This window comes from Perognathus longimembris, chromosome 1, assembly GCF_023159225.1.
Source record: "Perognathus longimembris pacificus isolate PPM17 chromosome 1, ASM2315922v1, whole genome shotgun sequence".
In the NCBI taxonomy this organism is placed as follows: Eukaryota; Metazoa; Chordata; class Mammalia; order Rodentia; family Heteromyidae; genus Perognathus; species Perognathus longimembris.
The window spans coordinates 77,634,104-77,654,096 of NC_063161.1; the positions used below are offsets into that span (position 1 = coordinate 77,634,104).

Consider the following 19,993-nt stretch of genomic DNA (forward strand, 5'->3'; position numbering starts at 1 on the left):
TCTGAGTCCTTCCTCCCACCAATGGGAAGGAGAAGGGGGACAGAGAGAGCTCGGGTTGTGAGGGAAGCCCGGTGGGATCTTGGGGTGTGGGGCACTTCCCCGTGTCCCCCACCAATGCCCCCCTCCGCTCGGCTCCTCTGGGGGTTTCAGATCGATCAGCTGAAGCACCGACTAAACAAGATGGAGGAGGAATGCAAGCTGGAAAGAAACCAGTCGCTGAAACTGAAGAATGACATTGAGAGCCGGCCCAAGAAAGAGCAGGTCCTGGAGCTGGAGCGGGAGAACGAGATGTTGAAGACCAAGATCCAGGAGCTGCAGTCTGTCATCCAGGTGAGGCGCTGCCCTGGTGACCCAGGTGATGGGGGCGGGGCCACAATCCCACTTTGCCAGCTGCAAGGCACACGACGTGATGCCTGTCAGCTTTGACCATTTCACTTTCCTCCTCTGTGAAGTGCGGGTGACCACAGAATACCCCCCTATCAAGACATTACATGATGGGAGATAATACTTAAAAAAAAAATCTTGTCCCTGCCTGGGTTTGGAGGCTCACGCTTGTCATCCTAGCTATGTGGGAGGCAGAGACAGGAAGATCATGGTCCAGGCCTAGGGAAAATACTGTATTCTACTTGAAGAAAGGAAACAGAAAACAAAACAGGGGGTGTGGTTGTGGTGGTGAAACACCTGCCTAGCAAGCATGAGGCCCTGAGTTCAAATCCCAGTACTGCAAAAAAAATAAAAACAACTAAGGTCCTCTCACTGACGCATGTATTGAGAATCGCCATCCACCCAGAAATCACAGGAAGGAAAATATCCATCAGGAGCCTTACCCTTAGACACACAGAAACTCAACTACATGTCCGCCATCCCCCCTAACCTTCAGTTACCTCCCTCGCCTGTCACAGTTAGCAACCACATCCCAAAATACCTCTGCGGGAAAGGAAAAGATGCCCCCTAAGGCTGGCTGCTGGTGGCCTATGGCTGGGTTTCAAACATAGGCAGTATTTGGAGCAGAATACAGGGTATTTGTGGATGGCATCTGGGGGTCTGGGGGCCTTTCCCATCATCACCCAAGTGCCGGGAGGACCAGCTTCTGCTCCTGGCAGGACACTGGATGCAGCCTCTCCTGGGGCACATTGGGTTTTCCGCATCTTTCCAGGCCATCAATTTCTTAGATGATAAGCTGCTTAAGGTCCCCAAGAGAAACCTGCCTCTGCTGGCACAAAACCTTCTGCTCCCTCCTCATCTGTGGCTCCTCGTCCCCACCTTCCCTGTTCACCTTGCTCCTCCCACCACTCAGGCTGGCAAGCGCAGCCTTCCGGACTCAGACAAAGCCATCCTGGATATCTTGGAACATGACCGGAAGGAGGCACTGGAGGACCGGCAGGAGCTTGTCAATAAGATCTACAACCTTCAGGAGGAGGTGCGCCAGGCCGAAGAGCTGCGCGACAAGGTAAGGGCCCTAGGGAATCCCCAGGGGCAGGTGTCTGCCCAGCCTGACCCCTACCCACCAGGAGCTATGTCACCTGCGCACACGCGTGTGTGCATGTGTGTGCCTGTGCATGCGTGTGTGTGCCTGTGAGTGTGTGTGCATGTGTGTGTGTGTGTGTGTGCGTGTGTGCTAGTACTGGGGCTTGAACTCAGGACCTGGGCACTATCCTGGAGGTTTTTCACTCAAGACTAGCACTCTACTACTTGGGCCATGACAGCACTTCCACTTTTTGTGTGTGTGTATCCATCATGGGGCCTGGACGTTGTCCCTGAGGTTTTCACTCTACCACTTGAGCCACAGTGCCACTTCTGGTTTTCTGATTATTAATTGGATATGAGTCTCACCCACCCTGCTGCCCTAGCTGGCTTTGGACTGTGATCCTCAGACCTCAGCCTCCTTAGTAGCTGGGATTCCAGGCGTGAGCCACCTGCTTTCCAAGAACTGACTGGGGAAAGAAGCCACCCAGGGCACACATGGTGTCTGCAATGTTCTCTCCACCCAGCGCCCAGTAGGTCCACACCCATCCATTGCTGATTGAGCAGCATCTGACCAGGATCCCTTTTGGTCAGATAGCTGCTTGGACAGGCCACACTCCGGCCACTCGGGGAGGAACAGGCAGCTCCAGGCAGCACAGCTGGAAAGCGAGCTGCCTGCCCTAACCTATTGGTGGCTTGTGACCTGCATTGATTTCTCGTGTTGCTCTCCCGCAGTACCTGGAGGAGAAGGAGGACCTGGAACTGAAGTGCTCCACGCTGGGCAAGGACTGCGAGATGTACAAGCACCGCATGAACACCGTCATGCTGCAGCTGGAGGAGGTGGAGCGGGAGCGAGACCAGGTATGGCCCAGCCCAGCTGCAGGGCAGCCCCACCCCAACCCACACAGGGTTTCTTTGTGAGGCCGGTCCCATGATGCCTCTGGCTGCACAGGGATGGCCTATAAATCCATCTTTCCTGTTTCTACTCCAGAGGCCAATTCCAAAACCAGGCATGGCAATGCATGCTTGCCACCCCAGCCACTCAGAGGCAGAGATAGGAGGATCGTAGTCTGAGGCCAGCCCCGGGGTAAAAACAGCATAAGACCTTTTCTGGAAAATAACTACAGCATGCAAGGCCAGGATGTGGCTCTGGACTAGAGCACAAGGCACTGAGATCAAACCCCACTACAGCCATCCAGGAGGCTTCCAGAATCCACAGGCATTTGGGGGTCACAAAGGCCTAAGTCAGACTCCAAGGGCTCACATGCAGAACATAGGTTTTTGTTTTGTTTTGTTTTTTGGCAGTCCTAGAGTTTTAATGCATGCCCTGTAAATGCTCAGCCACGTGGGGCACACCCCCAGCCCTCTTGCTTTAAGTGACATAGCAGAGATGGTCTTAGATTTTTGTCTAGTTCAAGATTCTCCTGTTTACCCTTCCCACACAGCTGGGATGGCAGGCATGTGTCATCACACCCAACTTTTTCAAATTGGTTGAGATGAGGGTCTTCTGAACTTTCTTTCCAAAGCTGGCCTCAAAACTTGATGCTCCCAGGGGCTGGGAATATGGCCTAGTGGTAAAGTGCTTGTCTCATATAGATGAAGTCCTGGGTTCGATTCCTCAGCACCACATATATAGAAAAGGCCAGAAGTGGCGCCATGGCTTAAGTGGCAGAGTGCTAGCCTTGAGCAAAAAGAAGCCAGAGACAGTGCTCAGGCCCTGAGTCCAAGCCCCAGGACTGGCCAAAAAAAAAAAAAAAAAAAACTTGCTCCCAGTCTCTGCCTCCTGAACAGACAAGACTACAGGCATTATCACACCCAGCTGAATATGGCCTTTAGTAAAGCCTACCTCAGATAAGAAGGGCAGGCTTGGCTCTAAGTGACACTGATAAGATGTGCGGCCTCAGACAACCCTCCCTGACCTCCTCATCTGTGAAATGGGACAGGGTACAACCCTGCCACACAGCGAAGTAAAGCTCTCCCTGAGCACAAGGCAAGGGCTGGGTGCATAACCTGGGTCATCTGGTGGAGAAGAAATGATTCAGGACCTCTCCCCAAAAGTCAGAGCCAAGAGACACATGCCCTGGCCAGGGTGGGAGAGGTCCCTGAGCCCCCAAGTTCCGACAGGGTAGAAGGTCAGGCATCTCCATCTGGCTTTCACTGCAGGCCTTCCACTCCCGCGACGAAGCCCAGACGCAGTACTCACAGTGCTTGCTAGAGAAGGACAAGTACCGGAAGCAGATCCGAGAGCTGGAGGAGAAGAACGACGAGATGCGCATTGAGATGGTGCGGCGCGAGGCCTGCATCGTCAACCTAGAGAGCAAGCTCCGCCGCCTGTCCAGGGACAACAGCAGCCTGGACCAGGTGGGTGACCGGGCCCCCAGTGAGGCAGGTGACAGCCGGCCAGCATGCCCTCCCCACACACCTCCTGTGTGTGCACCTGCAGAGTACAGACAGGAGCAGTACTCACTTCAAAATGAGAAAGAACAGTCCAGCACTAGTGGATCCTGCCTATAATCCCAGCCACTCAGAAGGCTAAGATCGGAAGATCCAGGTTCAAAGCCAGCTCAGGGAAGGAAAGTGCATTAGACTTTTATCTCCAATGAACCACCAAAACCCAGAAGTGGAGCTGTGGCTCAAGTAGTAGAGTGCTAACCTTGGGTGAAAAGGACAGTGCCCAGGCCCTAAGTTCAATCTCCAGTACACATGCACGCACGCACATGCACACACATACACACTCAGGCCATGAGTATGAGTCCAGGAACCTGACCCCCAAGAAGAAGGCCAAGGCCCTTCTGGGGGGAAGCAGGATGGGAGGAATGCAGGGGGGGGCGGGCCTGAGGATGAGGAGCTGCAATACCAGGCACCAGCTCCCTGCCCCTGTGTGCAGAGTCTACCCCGGAACCTGCCAGCTGCTATCATCAACCACAACTTCGGGGACACAAGCCCCAGGACCAACGGGCAGGAAGCAGATGACTCCTCCACCTCTGAGGACTCGCCGGAGGACAGCAAGTACTTCCTGCCCTACCACCCTCCCCGGCGCAGGATGAACCTGAAGGGCGTCCAGGTACCATCTGTCAATCAATCCCATCCTGGAGAATGGGGCACAGGCGCCCCCTCCAGGCTGCCACAGGCTCTGCCTGGGGCTCCAACACCCAGGGATGGCTTGTGGTATAAACCTAGAGTGAATACAAGCCAATGCATAGTATCTGTTTTATTCATTCCCTTCGCCCTTTAAGGCAGACAGGCAAGCTGGCAGGCAGGCTATGCCCCTGTGGTTGCAGCTACCATGGGAGACACAGTCCCAAATCAGCCCAGGCAAAAACACTGAGATCCTACCTGAAAAAAAATAAAGCCAAAAAAGCTGTATGCCTGGCTCAAGCAACAGAGCACCTGCCTAGCAAGCATAAAGTCCTGCTTTAAACCCCATGTCTTGTCTTCCCCTCCCCACCGGTGTCTCAGCTGCAGAGAACCAAGTCCCCCATCAGCCTGAAGCGGGTGTCGGAGGCTCAAGGTTAGTGAGCGCCCTGCCTCTGGCCCCCATCTGCCACTACACCTTTCTCGGACCACCCTGGGGGTTCCTGGGGTTCAGGGATGGGAGTCTCACCAGAGAGAACGCCATGTACATGGCGATCCAAAGCCCAGAAGCCCCTGCCCAGGCACATTGAGAACCCGCCCTGTGGCAGCGTGTGGGGATATGCTCAGTGCGGAGGTGGGAAGTTGGGACACTGGAGCTGCCAGGGAGGGAGACCTGGGGTTTGTCACCATGGAGTGACTGTGGGAGGGTGGGACAGGAGGGACGTGGGGCCCAGGAGGTACGCAGCACGGAACGCTGCTGTCCTGGTGTCCTGAACCCAGACCTGGACAGCTCTAGGAACGAGGTTTGGGGAAGGGGGGAGTCAGCCAGAGCTTTCGGCAGGTCTTTTCAGGCATGGAGCATAGACAGGCTGTACCAGAAGCCCAGTCCAGCTCACTCGGCTCCATCACATGTCTCCATGACTTTTTATTGTTGAAAGCATGTGCAAAGGTCCTAGGGCCTATGAGAAGCAGAGTGGTATCCCCAAACAGAAAGGGAACCTCACTGCCAGGCCTGGACTCCACTCCTCAGGGGGCTGGGCCTGCTGGGCTGCCTGGTCCAGGTGCTGGCTCAGCAAGCACTGGGCAGGGCCTGTCGGTGAGGGGCAGGGAGACCAGCTGTATAGTCATAGAGGGGGAGGTCAGGGGACACAGCTGGCCAAGCTGGCCCAGCAAGGCTGGCGTGGTGGGCGCACAGCTACCCAGGCAGCCCCTCACCAAGCAGGGGGCAGGACAGCTCAGGAAGTCCCAGGGGGAGTGGCAGTTTGTGATTTTCTTTCCTCCCCCAACCCTCCCCACCCCCATGGCCTCTCCCTCTGCCGCCCTGTGCCTGCGGAGGACAGGGAAGGGGGCAGAAGATGACTGCACGGGCTGCAGCCCCAGCTCCTCCCGCTCGCTCCCGGCCACTGGCTCCTTCTGCGATATGGTGAGCTGGGGCTCCACACACACACACTCACCCCTACCCTGGGGCTACACCCCCATTGCCAGATGTTTATTGAAAGATGTGTGCAGGCTTCATAACGCATTTGCACCTTTTTTGCCTCCTCCTTTCCCAATTTAACACTTGGTGGGAGGAGGGCCAGGGCTCCAGGGGCTGGCACAGGGCACGGCTACTGATCCAGAATTCTGCTTCTCAGCCTAGGGAGGCGGCAGACAGCCAGGGCTGGGCCCTGAGCACCTGGAGGCACCTCTAGCTGCCCATGGCAAAGATTTCCCCCAGCGCCAGGGTCCCTAGCACCAGACCTGATGTCACTCACCCCAGCCAGGCAGCAGCAAGGGCCTGGGATCTAAATTCCTAGCCCAGGGAAACCTTGGAGGCTGGGGGCAGCGCTGGGGGCACAATCCAAAGCTCTTAGCCAAGACAGCCACGGAGAATGGCCTGATTCTGTGTCCCCACCTCTCCAGCACATCCCCCGCCACACACACACACACACACACACACACACACACACACACACACACACACACACGGGTTCCACGATCTTCTCTGTATTCAGAGCACAGGGAGCGCATCAGGCTCAGAGTCTCCAGGCAGCGCCCCCAGCTCTGCACCCCGCCTGCTCCGCCCTGCCCGCAGCTGTGCAGCCAGCTGTGCGGCCAGCCCTGTGGGTCCCCAGCCTCCCTTGGTCAAGGTCACGCCAGCCTGCTGAGCCCATGTGCCTAGGAACAGCCCAGTTAAATGCAGGTCCCAGCTGGGTAGCATTTAGGCCCAGGGAGATGGGGGGAGGGGTGCACCCCATCACACAGCTGTGCCTGTGTGTTTCCAGCAACCCCACCGCAGCCGAAGCAGCCTCATGTCCACCACAGCTGAGCCCCCAGGGACCGACTCCATTGTCAGGCGCTGCAAGGAGGACACGCCTCACCGCAGGTGAGTGGCAGGTGGAGGCCCAGCCCGCCACCACCTGGTGCTGCATGCTTACCCGCACCGGCCCGGGGCCACCATGACCTTGACAGGGAGCAGGGAGGGGGACAGAAGGTAGGCTGTCAAATGATGAAACCCAACTCTGGCACAAGGCTCATGTCTGTAACTCTAGCTACTCAGGAAGGAAAATTTGGGAGACCCCAGGTCAGAGGCTCACTCCTGCAAAACGTTGATGGGGACCCCCATCTCAAGAGACTCCTGTAACTCCTTCCTGTGATTCGGGAGGCAGTGATGAGGAAAACTGTGCTTGGAAGTTAGCCTGGGCAAAAACTTATAACTGTCCAAACAGCAACAAAAGCAAATAGGGTCAGGGGACATGCCTCAAGTGGTAGAGAGCCTGTCTAGTAAGCATAAAGACTTGAATTCAAACTCCAGTACCACACACACACACACACACACACACACACACACACACACACACACAGAGAGAGAGAGAGAGAGAGAGAGAGAGAGAGAGAAACACATAGAGAGAGACATACACACACACTGCAATAATCTATAGGGACCAGTGGCTGTGAAGGAGAGGTTTCTCTTTTTTGTGCTGCTACTGGGGCTTGAACTCAGGGCCTAGGTGCTATCCCTGAGCTTTTTCACTCACAGCTAGTGCTCTGCCACTTGAGCCACAGTTCCACTTCTGGCTTTTTGCTGGTCAATTGGAGAGAAGTGTCTCATGGACTTTCCTGCCTGGGCTAGCTTTGAACCACAATCCTCAGATCTCAGCCTCCTGAGTAGCTAGGGTAACAGGTGTGAGCCACCAGCACCTGGCAACTGAATGTTCCAGGTCAGCCTGGAGTGTGAATAATAATAATGGCGCAGAGAATCCACCAGGGCTGAGAGTGGGAAGGCTGGGGAGAAGGGGGGGGAGGGAAGGACTGGGAATACTAGGGACCATCCCAGTCCTGCTGGTTTGGAGCAGCATAACCTTCCCTGGCCAGATCTGGGGCCTTTCCTGAGCCCCCCCCCCATCAGCCCTGCCTGTGCCTGTGGCCAGCTGCATGACCCCCACACACAGTTATCCTGGCCACCTGCCCCCTCTTTGGACCAGCCCTGTGGTCAGTGAAGGGCTTGTCCTCCACTCCTGTCTGGGGGCCCATCAAAGCCAAGATGGGGTGGCAGGTACTGTTGGGTCTCAGGCATGGAGAGTGCATCCAGGCCCGCACCCAGCCAGGTCCCCTCACCCTTCACCTTCCAGCTGCATCCGGCCCTTCTCACCCCTCCTTTGCACCCTTCCCCTCCCTTCACATGGCCCTCTCAGAACCCAGGCATCTTGGTTGTTCTGGAAGCTTCCCCCTTCCCTTCATGCTCACCACAGGGCCCTCCCCACCTCTCCCTCCCTGCAGCATCGTGGAAGAGGATAACGACAGCGGTGGCTTTGATACCTTGGACCTGGATGGTATGTGCTTGGTGCCATCGAGAGGCCTGCGGGAGCCCTGGTGAAGGCAGAGGTGCCGGGGTTAGAGGTGCATAGTAGGGCCTCAGGAAGTGTGCAGAAGGCATTCAGAGCTTGCACTTGGGCTCAGAACCGAGGTGAGGGTACAGGGGGCCGGGAGCCACACAGGAGCTGGCTCTTGGTTTTGGGCCCAGTTGGAGACACCCTATACAGAACAAGACCACAGAGAGATGCGAGGTTTGTTGTTGCTGTTGTAATCTTGGACCTTGAACTTGGGGCCTGGGCGTTATCCCTGAGCTTTTTCACTCAAGACTAGCACTCTACCATTGAGTCATAGCTCCCCTTCCAGCTTTTTAGTGGCTCATTGGAGATTAAGAGTCTCATGGACTTTACTACCCAGGCTGGCTTTGAACTGCAATCCCTGACTCAGTTTCCTGAGTAGCTTAGGATGACAGGCAGGGGTGAACCACTGGGTCACAGTTTGAATCCAGGTTTTTAAAGGAACCGTTGTCAGCTGGGCATGGTGCTGCACACCTGTAATCCTAGTTATCTGGGAAATAGAGGTAGGGAAATCGTCTTTGGAAGCCTGCCTGGACAAAAAACGTGAGAGTTCACCAGGCACCGGTGGCTCACACCTGCAAACCTGGACCTCAGGAGGCTGACTGGAGATGCATGAGTTCCAGGCCAGCCTGGCCTACCCAGTGTCTCCAAAACACAAATGAAGTTGCCCTGAACTGTAGCCAGGCTCCATGGAGGTGCTCAGCCTGCAGGACAGAGCTCTCAGAGGAGCTGTGGTTCCTGTCATTTTGAGATGAAGAAATGGGGTCTCAGGGGCACAGGAGAGCAAGGGGGTGGGGAGGAGGGAAACAGGATTCTTGTAAGAGCTTCGGCTCCCATCTCTTAGCCCCCTGCATGAGAGTGCCAGGCTGGGGGCGGGGGGGCAGGGGTGCTGGCATTGCAGTGGCACCAGAATGACATTTGATCCCCTGAAATTGGAGGTGGACACTCATCGCCCAGGTTGGGGTTAGCCTTCAGGCCTTCCCAGGGCAGAGCTGGACAATGCAGGCATTTCCGCAAACCCACATAAGCCATGCATGGAGCCAGGAACCGGGGCTTGGAGGTGGGGTGGGGGGCAGAGCACATGTGTGCTGTGCCAGCCAGGAGGCCAGGTCCAGCCAACCCTGTGCCAGGTGCCCAGGACACAGGTTTCCAGCCCCAAGTCCTCGCCAGGACAGACTGCAGTGTCACTACTGTGAATAAACAGAGCAGAAAGACACAGATGGGCAAGCCAGAGCCACATCTGGGTGGGTCAGAGGCAGTAGGGAGGGCAGGAGGACCACTCCCTGCCCCCCGTGGGTGGCAGCACTGTGATCCTGCAGAGCTGGCAGCTTGGGAGATGGGCCCAAAGCCCCCCTTCCACAGTATGCTATGCTGGCCCCCATGGCCCCCAGCCCTGCCTCAGGCCCCTTGCCAGACAGTCAGCCTGGGAATGAAACAAAAAGACTAGTGGCCATCTCTAATTGGGGACTGGTGGATGCGCTGGGGTATTAAAGGGAGGTTAGCACCGGCTAAAGGCTGGGTAATGAGTGGAGCCGGAGGAGTCTTGCAGAGGGGAAGTAAGGCAGAGAATCCTGGGCAGCTGTCCAAAGTACTTTGCAGTGCCGGGGTGGGGGAGAGCCCTCTCTGCAGTCCTTGTGATCAGCCCTGAGCAGGATCTGCAAGCTCTAGTCCAAAGCTCTGCAAAGCAACTGTGCCCTCCCAGGGTCCTTGGGGGCCCAGCTGAGGGTGGAGGGGGAGGAGACACCCCAGTCCCCTAACCTGGGGAGCCGTTGGGTAGGGGTGATGAGATTTTAAGAGGTCACAAAATGAAATTCTAGGGGCCGAGTTAAAACTAAAGAGGTTGAATGAGCACTGGTGGCTCAAGCCTCTAATCCTAGCTTCTCAGTAAGCTGAGATCTGAGGATCATCATTCAAAGCCAGCTGGGGCAGGAAAGACCATGAGATTCTTATCTCCAGTTAACCACTAGAAAACTGGAAATGGTGGTGCTGTGGCTCAAAGAGGTAGAACGCTAGCCTTGAGCACAAAAGCTCAGGGACAGCACGAAGCCCCAGAGTTCAAGCCCCAGGACTGATCCCCCCCCCCAAAAAAAAATACTAATTAGGCTGGGCAGAGCAATGCATGCCTGTGGTCCCAGCTAATTGGGAGGTGGAGATGGGAAGATCAGGATCAGAGCTTGGCCTAAGTAGAAATTCAAAATCTTATCTAAAACCTAAATCAAAAAGGACTGGCTCTGCCGAGGCATCCAGAGACCAGTTGGGGTACTCCCTGCTAGCGTTCCTGGGTTCTAACAGCCCACCCTGGCTCCCTTGCAGATGACAGTCATGAACGCTGCTCCTTCGGGCCCCCCTCCATCCACTCCTCCTCCTCCTCCCACCAGTCGGAGGGCCTGGATGCCTACGATCTGGAGCAGGTCAACCTCATGTTTAGAAAGTTCTCTCTAGAAAGGTACAGGCGGGCACAGCAAGGGTGGGCTAGGGGAGGTAGGCAGGGGAGAGAGAAGAGTTTGCTCGGGGCCACGGAATGAGGAAGCAGGGTTCAGACACCCGACAGTCCCCAGGCTCTGTGGTGACCACTGAGGCACAGTGGCCAGGGCTTTCTCAAGTGGCAGCAAGAAGACAGGCCTGGGGCCAGCAGTTGGGTCATGTGACCTGTAAGGTGGATGCATCTGTGTCAGCCTTGGAAGCCAGAGGCCAAGACATCCCTGGGGCCATGGCCCAGGCAGCCCAGCTGCCAACTAACCATTGCTTTATTTCCCGCTCTAGACCCTTCCGGCCCTCGGTGACATCAGGGGGCCATGTACGGGGCCCTGGGGCCTCAGTGCAACACACGACACTCAACGGCGACGGCCTGATTGGCCAGCTCACCCTGCTGGGGGGCAACGCCCGGGGCAGCTTCATCCATGCTGTCAAGCCGGGCTCTGTGGCAGAGAGGGCTGGACTACACGAGGGCCACCAACTGCTGCTGGTGAGGGGTGGGGGCTCCTGGGGTCCAAGAGGCCAGCCCTCTCCATGCATGCATCCTCCTTTCCCCCAGGAGGTGTTGAGTTGGCCACCACTGGCCATGCTGGCCACCGCTGGCTCCTGTTCCCCTGGGGAGGGGGCAGGCAGCCTCTGCCCACTGCGCCCTTGGCTGGCTGGCAGAGCCTAGAGGAACCATGTCTTTGCTCCTAGCTGGAAGGATGCATCCGAGGGGAAAGGCAGAGTGTCCCCCTGGACACGTGCACGAAGGAGGAGGCCCGCTGGACCATCCAGAGGTGCAGCGGCCCCATCACCCTGCACTACAAGGTCAACCATGAAGGTGAGGTCCCAGACACACAGGGCTTACCCTGCCTCGGGCTCATCTGTTCTGTGGGAGGAATGAGCCCCTCCCAGCCCCACTGAGGGGGGACCAGCAGGCAGGTTCTGGGGAGCAGACAGGGACGAAAGCTTTTGCATGTCACAATAGGCTGGGCATCACACTTCCTGCTGCCTAACTGGCCATGTTGCATGCAGTAGCCATAGCTTGGTCAGCTCTCCCTGTGCTTCTTCCCTGAACCACATCACAGCCCTGCCCTTGTGTCCAAGGGTCCTCTCCCCCAACCCCAGGGGGCCAGCTGGCCTCCCCCTGCTTCTTATCTTCACCTCCTGTGGTTTCTAATCACAGCTCCTCTGTCGGCTCCAGCTCCTGGGCAATGTGGCTCTGTTTGGTTCCCCAAATCTGATTTCTATTCTCACCTTGGGTTTTCCTGCATGATTTTCTCTGCAGCTGGGTCTTATTTTTAACCACAGGGCTCATGAATGTTTCAGCAGAGAATAAATAGCCAACTCCTCTAGCGGCTCCTGCGTCCCTTCCAGCAGTGTTTGTGCTGGTGCAGATAATAAAGATGCTATGTCCCCAAATACAGAGACCCCCACCCCTACCCCAACCCTCCATCATGGGTAAGGCAGGCACCCCCCCACACACACACACCTCTGCAGACTGGCTTTTCAGCCTCACAAATAATCTCTAGCCACTGACCAGAAATGCTGTAGTGTGGTGTAAACAGTGCCCCCTAGAGTTGTGCGGGGACATGGCCCTGCCATCTGGAACTCTGAGACAGTTAGCTTAGGCCATCCCAGCCAGTTGGAGAGAGGAGGTCTAAGATGCCCTGGGCAAAGCAAAGAGGATCAAGGGCAACCCAACTCAAACCTCTTGTTTCTCCACACCCAGGTGGTGGGAGCTTGGCAGGTGGAATGTCCCTGGACTGGGTGGCATGGACATTTGAGGGCTATGAAAGCAATTTAGCTCCCACTGTTGATCTGTCCCCTGCATGTGACATCAATTTAGGGATTTATATTATGGGTTGACACCCTAGATGTTTGCTTTACAGTTTGCAGATTTTATAATATTCACAGTGAATATTGTGCTTTTTTCCAAAGTTATTTGCAAAACATTTACTCAAAAAATAAAAGTGTCATTGACTGGCACCAGTGGCTCATGCCTGTAATCCTAGATACACCAGCCTCTCAGGAGGCTGAGATCTGAGGATCAAGGTTCGAAGCTAGCCCAGGCCAGAAAGTCATGAGACTCTTATCTCCAATTACCACCAGAAAACCAGAAGTAGAGCTGTGGCTCAAAGTAATAGAGAGCTAGCCTTAAGCAGAAAAGCTCAGGGACAGCACCCAAGCCCAAGTTCAAGCCCCACAACCAACAACAACAAAATAAGTATTAATTGAAGATTAGAATATGAGCCATGGTCTTATCAACGTAGAGAATCCCTCTGTAGGATCTGCCCCAGCTAAACACATAGCTTCTCAGCAATTGCTTGCATGTCTGTATCCAACAGAAATGAGCACCTGTGTCCACCAGAAATAACTCGTAGCAGAGTTATTTATCATAACCCCAACCTGCCACCAGGGCAAATGTGCATACAAGAAGGAGAATGAATTAGAGCATGTAATGTGTAGTACCATACAGTCATGAAAAAGAACACATTGATGTATGTTGCCCCAGCTAGATGAATCTAATAATCATAACATTGAGCTTTAGCATCCAGACCTAAGGTGCTTCTATAATTGTTTCCCTGTTTAGAAAATGAGACACAGCTGAGCGAGGTGATAGCAAGCAGGATGAAGTTTCTCCTTTGAAAGTGTATTCACAGATGGGTACTGGCTACAGAGTAAACAAGCAAGTGCCAGCCAATCATGGTGTGCAAGTCTGCAGTCCCAGTACTAGGGAGGCTGAGGCACGAGGATTGAAAGACTCTGTATTGGGGGAAAAAAATTTCAGTGCAGTAATGCTAATAAGGATAATTGTACATTGGCACAAATTTTAGCTCTGAGCTTCAAATAGAGAAACTCACAAATGGCCACTCACCCATCAGGGAGAAATTAACCCATCCACAAACTCCCCATGACCATCCTGCCTAGGAGGGGAGGTAGGGGGTGGAGGGGTTCCAGGTGAATCAGGGGTTGGAGGGCACTGTTGGGGGCTACAGGGAGAGTTAAGGGTTGGAGGGTGGTGTTGGGGGCTGTGGAGTGACTTGGGGGTTGGAGGGTGGTGTTGGATTTTTAGGGTGACTTGGAGGGTTGGAGGGAGGTGTTGGGGCTATGGGGTGATGGGGTTGAAGGGAGGGGAGGTATTGGGGGCTATGGGGGGACTTGAAGGTTGGAGGGTGGTGTTGGGGTTATAGGGTGACTTGGAGGGTTGGAAGGAGGTGTTGGGACTGTGTAGTGACTTGGGAGTTGGAGGGCAGTGTTTGAGGGCTGCGGGGTGACTTGGGGGTTGAAGGATGATGTTGGGGGGCTGTGAAGTGATGAGGTTGAAGGGAGGTATTAGTGGCCTGCTGGGTGACTTGGGGGTTGGAGGATGGTGTTGGGGGCTACTTGGAGGTTGGAAGATGGTATTGGGGGGATGTGGGTGACTTGAGGGTTAGAGGGCAGTGTCGGGGTCTGCTGGGTGACTTAGGGGTTGGAAGGAGGTGTTGGGACTGCTGGGTGACTTAGAAGTTGGAGGGTGGTGTTGGGGCTCTGCTGGGTGACTTGGGGGTTGGAGGATGATATTGGGGACCTGTGAGGTGACTTGGGGTTGAAGGGAGGTGTTGGGGAACTGCTGGGTAACTTGGGGGTTAGAGGGAAATGTTGAGGGGCTGCAGGGTGACTTGGGGTTGGAGGGCAGTGTTAGGGGCTGTGGGGTGACTTGGGGAGTTTGAGGGTGGTTTGGGGACTTTGGGGTGACTTGGGGGTTGGAAGGTGGTGTTGGAGACTATGGGGTGACTTAAGGGTTGGAGGGCAGTGTTGGGGGCTGCAAGGTGACTTGGGTTGAAGGGAGGTGTTGGGGACTGGGGTGACTTGGGAGTTGAAGGGTGGTGTTGGGGAACTGCTGGGTAACTTGGGAGTTGGAGGGCAAGGTTGGGGGGCTTCTGGGTGACTTGGTGGTTCCACCCGCTTCCACAGGGTACCGGAAGCTTCTGAAGGACATGGAGGAGGGCGTGATCACGTCGGGGGACTCGTTCTACATCCGGCTCAACCTGAACATCTCCAGCCAGCTGGACGCCTGCTCCCTGTCTCTTCGGTGCGATGATGTGGTGCATGTGCATGACACCATGTACCAGGACAGACACGAGTGGCTGTGCGCCCGTGTCGACCCCTTCACAGACCATGACCTGGACATGGGCACCATACCCAGCTATAGCCGGTGAGGCCAGGGGCTGGCTGGGGCATCTGCAGGGGGCTCACGGAGGAGCCTGGAACCCCTTTGCCTGTTGAACACGAGATCCCCAGTCGCCCCTCCTCTGAAAACCTGTTCTGAGCCCAGGAACCAGGCCCTGCTCCTTTATTAAGTCTCCCAGTGCCTCATAAAGCCTGATAATGACCAGCCCTGGTGGTGACTCATTGATCACTGATCACAGTGAATGTGGCAACTGGTGGGGACTGAAACCCATATCTAGACAATATCCTTGGACCGTGACACTGGACTTCTATACAGCTCCCCAGCTGGGAGAGGGACAGCAGCCCCCACCCTTGCCCCTCGGCTCACAAATGAGGAGGCCCAGACCTGAGGAAGCCTTTACCCCAGTCTCACAGTGGCTCTGTAGGAGACACATGCCAGTCCCAGCCCTATCTTCCACAGGGGGCTCCAGCCACTTCCTCCTGCTCCAACCCCTGAGTCTCCTCCCACCTTGCCTCCCCAGGGCCCAGCAGCTCCTCCTGGTCAAGCTACAGCGTCTGGTCCACCGGGGAATCCGGGAGGAGACAGATGGTGCCCACCACACACTGAGAACCCTCCGGGTAAGTGGAGGCTGACCACATGACAGGGGTGAAGACCTTGCCAACTTGACACTTGCTTCCCCAAGTCTGGGAAACAGCACCAATGAATATCTTTGGAATGATGAGCTGCAGGGAAACTTGATTCCCTTTGGGAACACACAGCCCCTAGATCAAGCCCAGCCTGCACCCTCCTGGGCTACAGTTCTTTTTTTTAACAGGGAAGAGAGTAGCAGCCGGATCACTCCAGTGATGTCAGAATGTCACTGTTGGATGGGGGTGGCCTTCTCCCAGCCCACAGGCTGCTCTCCATCCAGCCACAGCTCTGTGTTGCTGCCTGACACACAGAGTCGATGTGGGAAGCAAGTTCCTGTTTCTCCATAGCAATTACTGCTCTCAGCACCTGCTGCACCTCTTCTGCTCTCTCAGTCTCCCTGACTGATCAACTCCTTGCAGAATACCCTGCAACCTGAAGAGCTTCCCTCCTCCAGCGACCCCCGTGTCAGCCCCCGCCTGTCCAGAGCCAGTTTCTTCTTCGGCCAACTCCTCCAGGTAAAAGCCCTCTAGAACCCCCTGGATTTCTTGTCTGATTTTCTTTGGCTCTGCCTTCTGCAGACCAAGAAGGGATGGGTAGGCAGCATCAGCATAGAAAGGCTTTGTGTTTAAAACTCACAAGTTTTCACCAGGCTTTAGGCCCCCTGCCCACTTAATCTACTCCATAACAGTTCAATAGACAGTTCCCTGCTCCTGTTAGATGAAAATATCCCACTTTATTTGAAGGAATTTACAGCCAAAAGCAGCTTAAACATCCTAGCCATAAGAATATTAGTAAAAATGGCAACCCCTCTGAATAACCTTAATGATAGCAGTAAATTTGCATTTTTAAAAAGAAAAAATCAGAAAATTTCATGTCAAGAAAACAAAAACATTCCAAATATTTAGACCAGTTTACCACCTCAGATTGAACATTAGATTTATCTGAGCATTCTAATAACCAAAGGGAAAAAGAGAAATTAGTTGGGTGCTGGTGGCTCACACCTGTCATCCTAGCTACTCAGAAGATTGAGATACAGAGGATCTCAATTCAGAGTTAGCCCAGACCTACCCCCCCCCCAAGAAAAGTACATGAAACTCCATCTCCAACTAACCAGCCAAAACCTGGGGCTAGATGCCTAGCTCAAGTGGTAGAGCACAAGCCATGAGTAAGAAAACCAAGTAAGCATAAGATCCCAGAATTCAAGTCCTGCACACACACCAAAACAAAGGAGTAGGGGAAGCCAGCAAGTTATTTAAATCAAAACTGTCTACTAAAACATTTTAGCTCTTTGAAACCAGAAAGGGTTTTTTTCTTTTGTGCTTAATTGCAAAAAGGAAGCCATTTTTGCCTGGACTATTTTCCTTGTATATATACAAGGAACACTGACTTGCACATTGTACAGTAGTATCAGAAATGTCACAGATACATAAAAGCAGTCTTCATAACAATGTCTGGCATCATTAGTCAGGAATTCATCCACTTGACTACAACAAACTGGGTATCTTCAGTCCTTACAGAAAACAGGACAGGCTCTGGGGTCAGCTGAGTTGGAAGCAAAGTCTACAGAGGCAGCTTAACAGCAGAGAGGACCATTCTCCCTGTGCCACGCCCCACCCATCCCCCTGCACTGTCCCTCTAGTTTGTCAGCAGATCTGAAAATAAGTACAAGCGAATGAACAGCAATGAGCGTGTCCGGATCATCCCGGGGGGTCCCCTAGGCAGCCTGGCCCGGTCCTCGCTGGATGCCACCAAGCTCTTGGCAGAGAAGCATGAAGGTATGTGGAGACTGCTTGGGCCCCTGGTGGCCTCAGGCTGCCCTCACTAGAGAGGTGCCCTCACCCCAAGATGGGGCCTGCTCCCTCAAAAGATGAGGGAGGGAAGATATAGTTGGCCTCCAGTTAGGTACCTCACAGTGCCAAGCTCTGGCCTGATTGACACTTGTCATCATGGCTTCCAGCCCAGCTCCCACATTAATTGGAGCTGCTGGCTGTAGAGTGTTTATTTATTGATTTCTCTCCCTACTGAGTGCTTTTTGCCATTTATCTCACTGATGAGGAGCCACCTGGTGCCCTGTGTCCCATCCCCCAACTGATGGCCATCCAACCCCTCTGCCTCCTGTCACTCCTCCCCCTCACCCCCTCAGCCCTGATCCCTCCCTCCCCCCTCCCAGGCCTTGATCAGAGGATGGGAGGACAAAGGCCAGCACTGATAGTCTGCAAGTTTGGCCAGGCTCCTTCCAAGACTGATCAAGCCAGGGGACAAAGGAAAGAGACAGGCAGATCACTGGTTTATGAGCAGCAGGGCCTCAGCCTGGGGCTGACTTTAGCAGTACACACATCATCATCATCATCATCATCATCATCATCCTCATCATCACCATCATCATCATCATCCCCAGAGCTTGGGAAAGTGAGAGACCCTGCTCCTGCTGCCAGCTGGGGCTTCCCAGAGCCATAAAAGTCCCTAAAGCCTTTCCAAGGTCCTGCTGATCTCCTTCATCCCTGACCCCTGTGTCCACCTTGTCCCCTGCCTAGATCACTTTTCTCCCTGGACACCACCACCTCCTCTCCTCCGTGCCCAACTCTGAGCAGGTTTTCCTTGATCATCTGACACCTCTCAGCCCAGGCTGGGTCAGAAATACAGGGCTTACACAGGCACAAACCCCTCACCTGTTTCCCTGTGGACATGATCACCTCAGACATCTCTGGATGCCCAGACATCTGACAGCCACCCCACCTGTCCCATGCCAGAGCTGGACCCGGAGAATGAACTCAGCAAGAACCTCAGCCTCACCCCCTACAGCTTGGTGCGTGCCTTCCACTGCGAGCGCCGGCGGCCTGTGCTCTTCACACCCACGGTGCTGGCCAAGACACTGGTTCAGAAGCTGCTCAACTCGGGAGGTGCCATGGAGTTCACCATCTGCAAGTCAGGTGGGTGGACAGGCAGACCCAGACTGGAGGACACGGGCACCTCACCATCAGGACACCCCAATGCCTTCCCAAGCCCACTGCCCATCTCCTCCCCACCAAGGAGCTGCAGCCCAATTCAGCAGGGCACCTTCAAGTTCCCACCAGCCCTAGGGTGCCCAGCCCTCCTCTTCCCTGTTTTGTACTGAGGATGACACAGCAAAGGGCTCAGGACACCCACACAAAGGTGCAGCCAGTCATCCCATACTCTAGGCCTCAGTCTCCCCACACATGGAAGGGGATGATAACAGGCTCCCCTTTCAGATTGGTATGACATTAAATACTCACCAAACCCCAATCCCAGCTGGAGCCATCTATATAAATCAATTTACTTATCTAGCTATTTAGTTATAGGACCAAGGATTGAATTCGGGGCCTAGGCACTAGCTAAGCTGTTCCTCTACCACTTGAGTCATGCCCTGAGCCCTTTTGCGTTGCTTAGTTTTCAGATAGGGTCTTGTGGCAGGAATGAATGGTTTATCCTCCTTCCAGACTTACTTCCTGCACCCCTTGAGTTTATACCCTGGCCACCGGTGTGAGCCACCAAGGCCAGCTTGAACTCGAGCAGAATTTCCAAGCTTGGACCTGTTCCCCCACCCCCCCACACACACAAATAAAAGGAGACCCTGAGACAAAGAGAAATTAAAGATGTGATCATAATCACCCAGCTAGCCAGTAGAGTCTTCTCCACTCCCCTACTCCTCAGTGCTCCCACAGAAGGGAGCCATTGCTGTGCCCAGGAAATGGTCTTATGATTGTCTATGGTCCACACTTTTTTGTCCTGCCAGGTCAGTATAGCCGTTGGTTTGGCATAAAAATCTGTTTGGCCCTTGGTAGGATTGATTGAGTAAATCAGTGGATGTATGGACAGATGGGTGGGTAGATGGATGAATGATGGACAGGTGGATGGATAGATAAAGCGTGGGTATATAGCAGGTAAATAAGTGAACGAGTCTATAGGTAGGTGGATAGATAAATGGATGGATGGGTAGATGGGCAGGTGGGGGATGGTTAAATAATAGGTGGGTATATAGGTGATGGTTGGGTAGATGAGTGGGTGTGTGGATGAATGGATGGAAGGAAAGATGCATGGTTGGGTGCATGGATGGATGGATGGATGGATGTGCAAATGATGAGTGGATGATGGATAAATAATGGGTGGGTAGATAGATGATGGTTGAGTAGGTAAATGAGTAGATGGATGCATAGAACAGCAAATGGATGGATAGGTCAGTGAATAGTTGTATGGATGGACAGTTGGATGGATGGATGGTTGGGTGGACAGATGATGGGTAGGCTCGTGGGTGAGATTCTTTGTAGTTGAACTCTTGGGAGGGGGCATTGTCACACCACAGTTC

General features: G+C 54.4%; 1 protein-coding gene across 3 annotated transcripts in view; it reads left to right on the top strand.

Moving 5' to 3' along the window:
- Card11 (caspase recruitment domain family member 11) overlaps nt 1–19,993 on the top strand; it is a 77,036-nt gene that overhangs the window by 52,998 nt on the left and 4,045 nt on the right. For all 3 annotated transcript variants that reach the window (XM_048330125.1, XM_048330134.1, XM_048330144.1), the window contains 17 exons: nt 151–330; nt 1,298–1,450; nt 2,200–2,325; nt 3,628–3,825; nt 4,352–4,528; nt 4,924–4,975; nt 5,880–5,962; nt 6,804–6,904; nt 8,299–8,351; nt 10,722–10,854; nt 11,172–11,373; nt 11,580–11,706; nt 14,823–15,063; nt 15,560–15,656; nt 16,089–16,184; nt 17,309–17,444; nt 18,420–18,599. In XM_048330125.1, the coding sequence (XP_048186082.1) occupies nt 151–330; nt 1,298–1,450; nt 2,200–2,325; nt 3,628–3,825; nt 4,352–4,528; nt 4,924–4,975; nt 5,880–5,962; nt 6,804–6,904; nt 8,299–8,351; nt 10,722–10,854; nt 11,172–11,373; nt 11,580–11,706; nt 14,823–15,063; nt 15,560–15,656; nt 16,089–16,184; nt 17,309–17,444; nt 18,420–18,599 (2,335 nt within the window). The remainder of the gene's footprint in view (nt 1–150; nt 331–1,297; nt 1,451–2,199; nt 2,326–3,627; nt 3,826–4,351; nt 4,529–4,923; nt 4,976–5,879; nt 5,963–6,803; nt 6,905–8,298; nt 8,352–10,721; nt 10,855–11,171; nt 11,374–11,579; nt 11,707–14,822; nt 15,064–15,559; nt 15,657–16,088; nt 16,185–17,308; nt 17,445–18,419; nt 18,600–19,993) is intronic.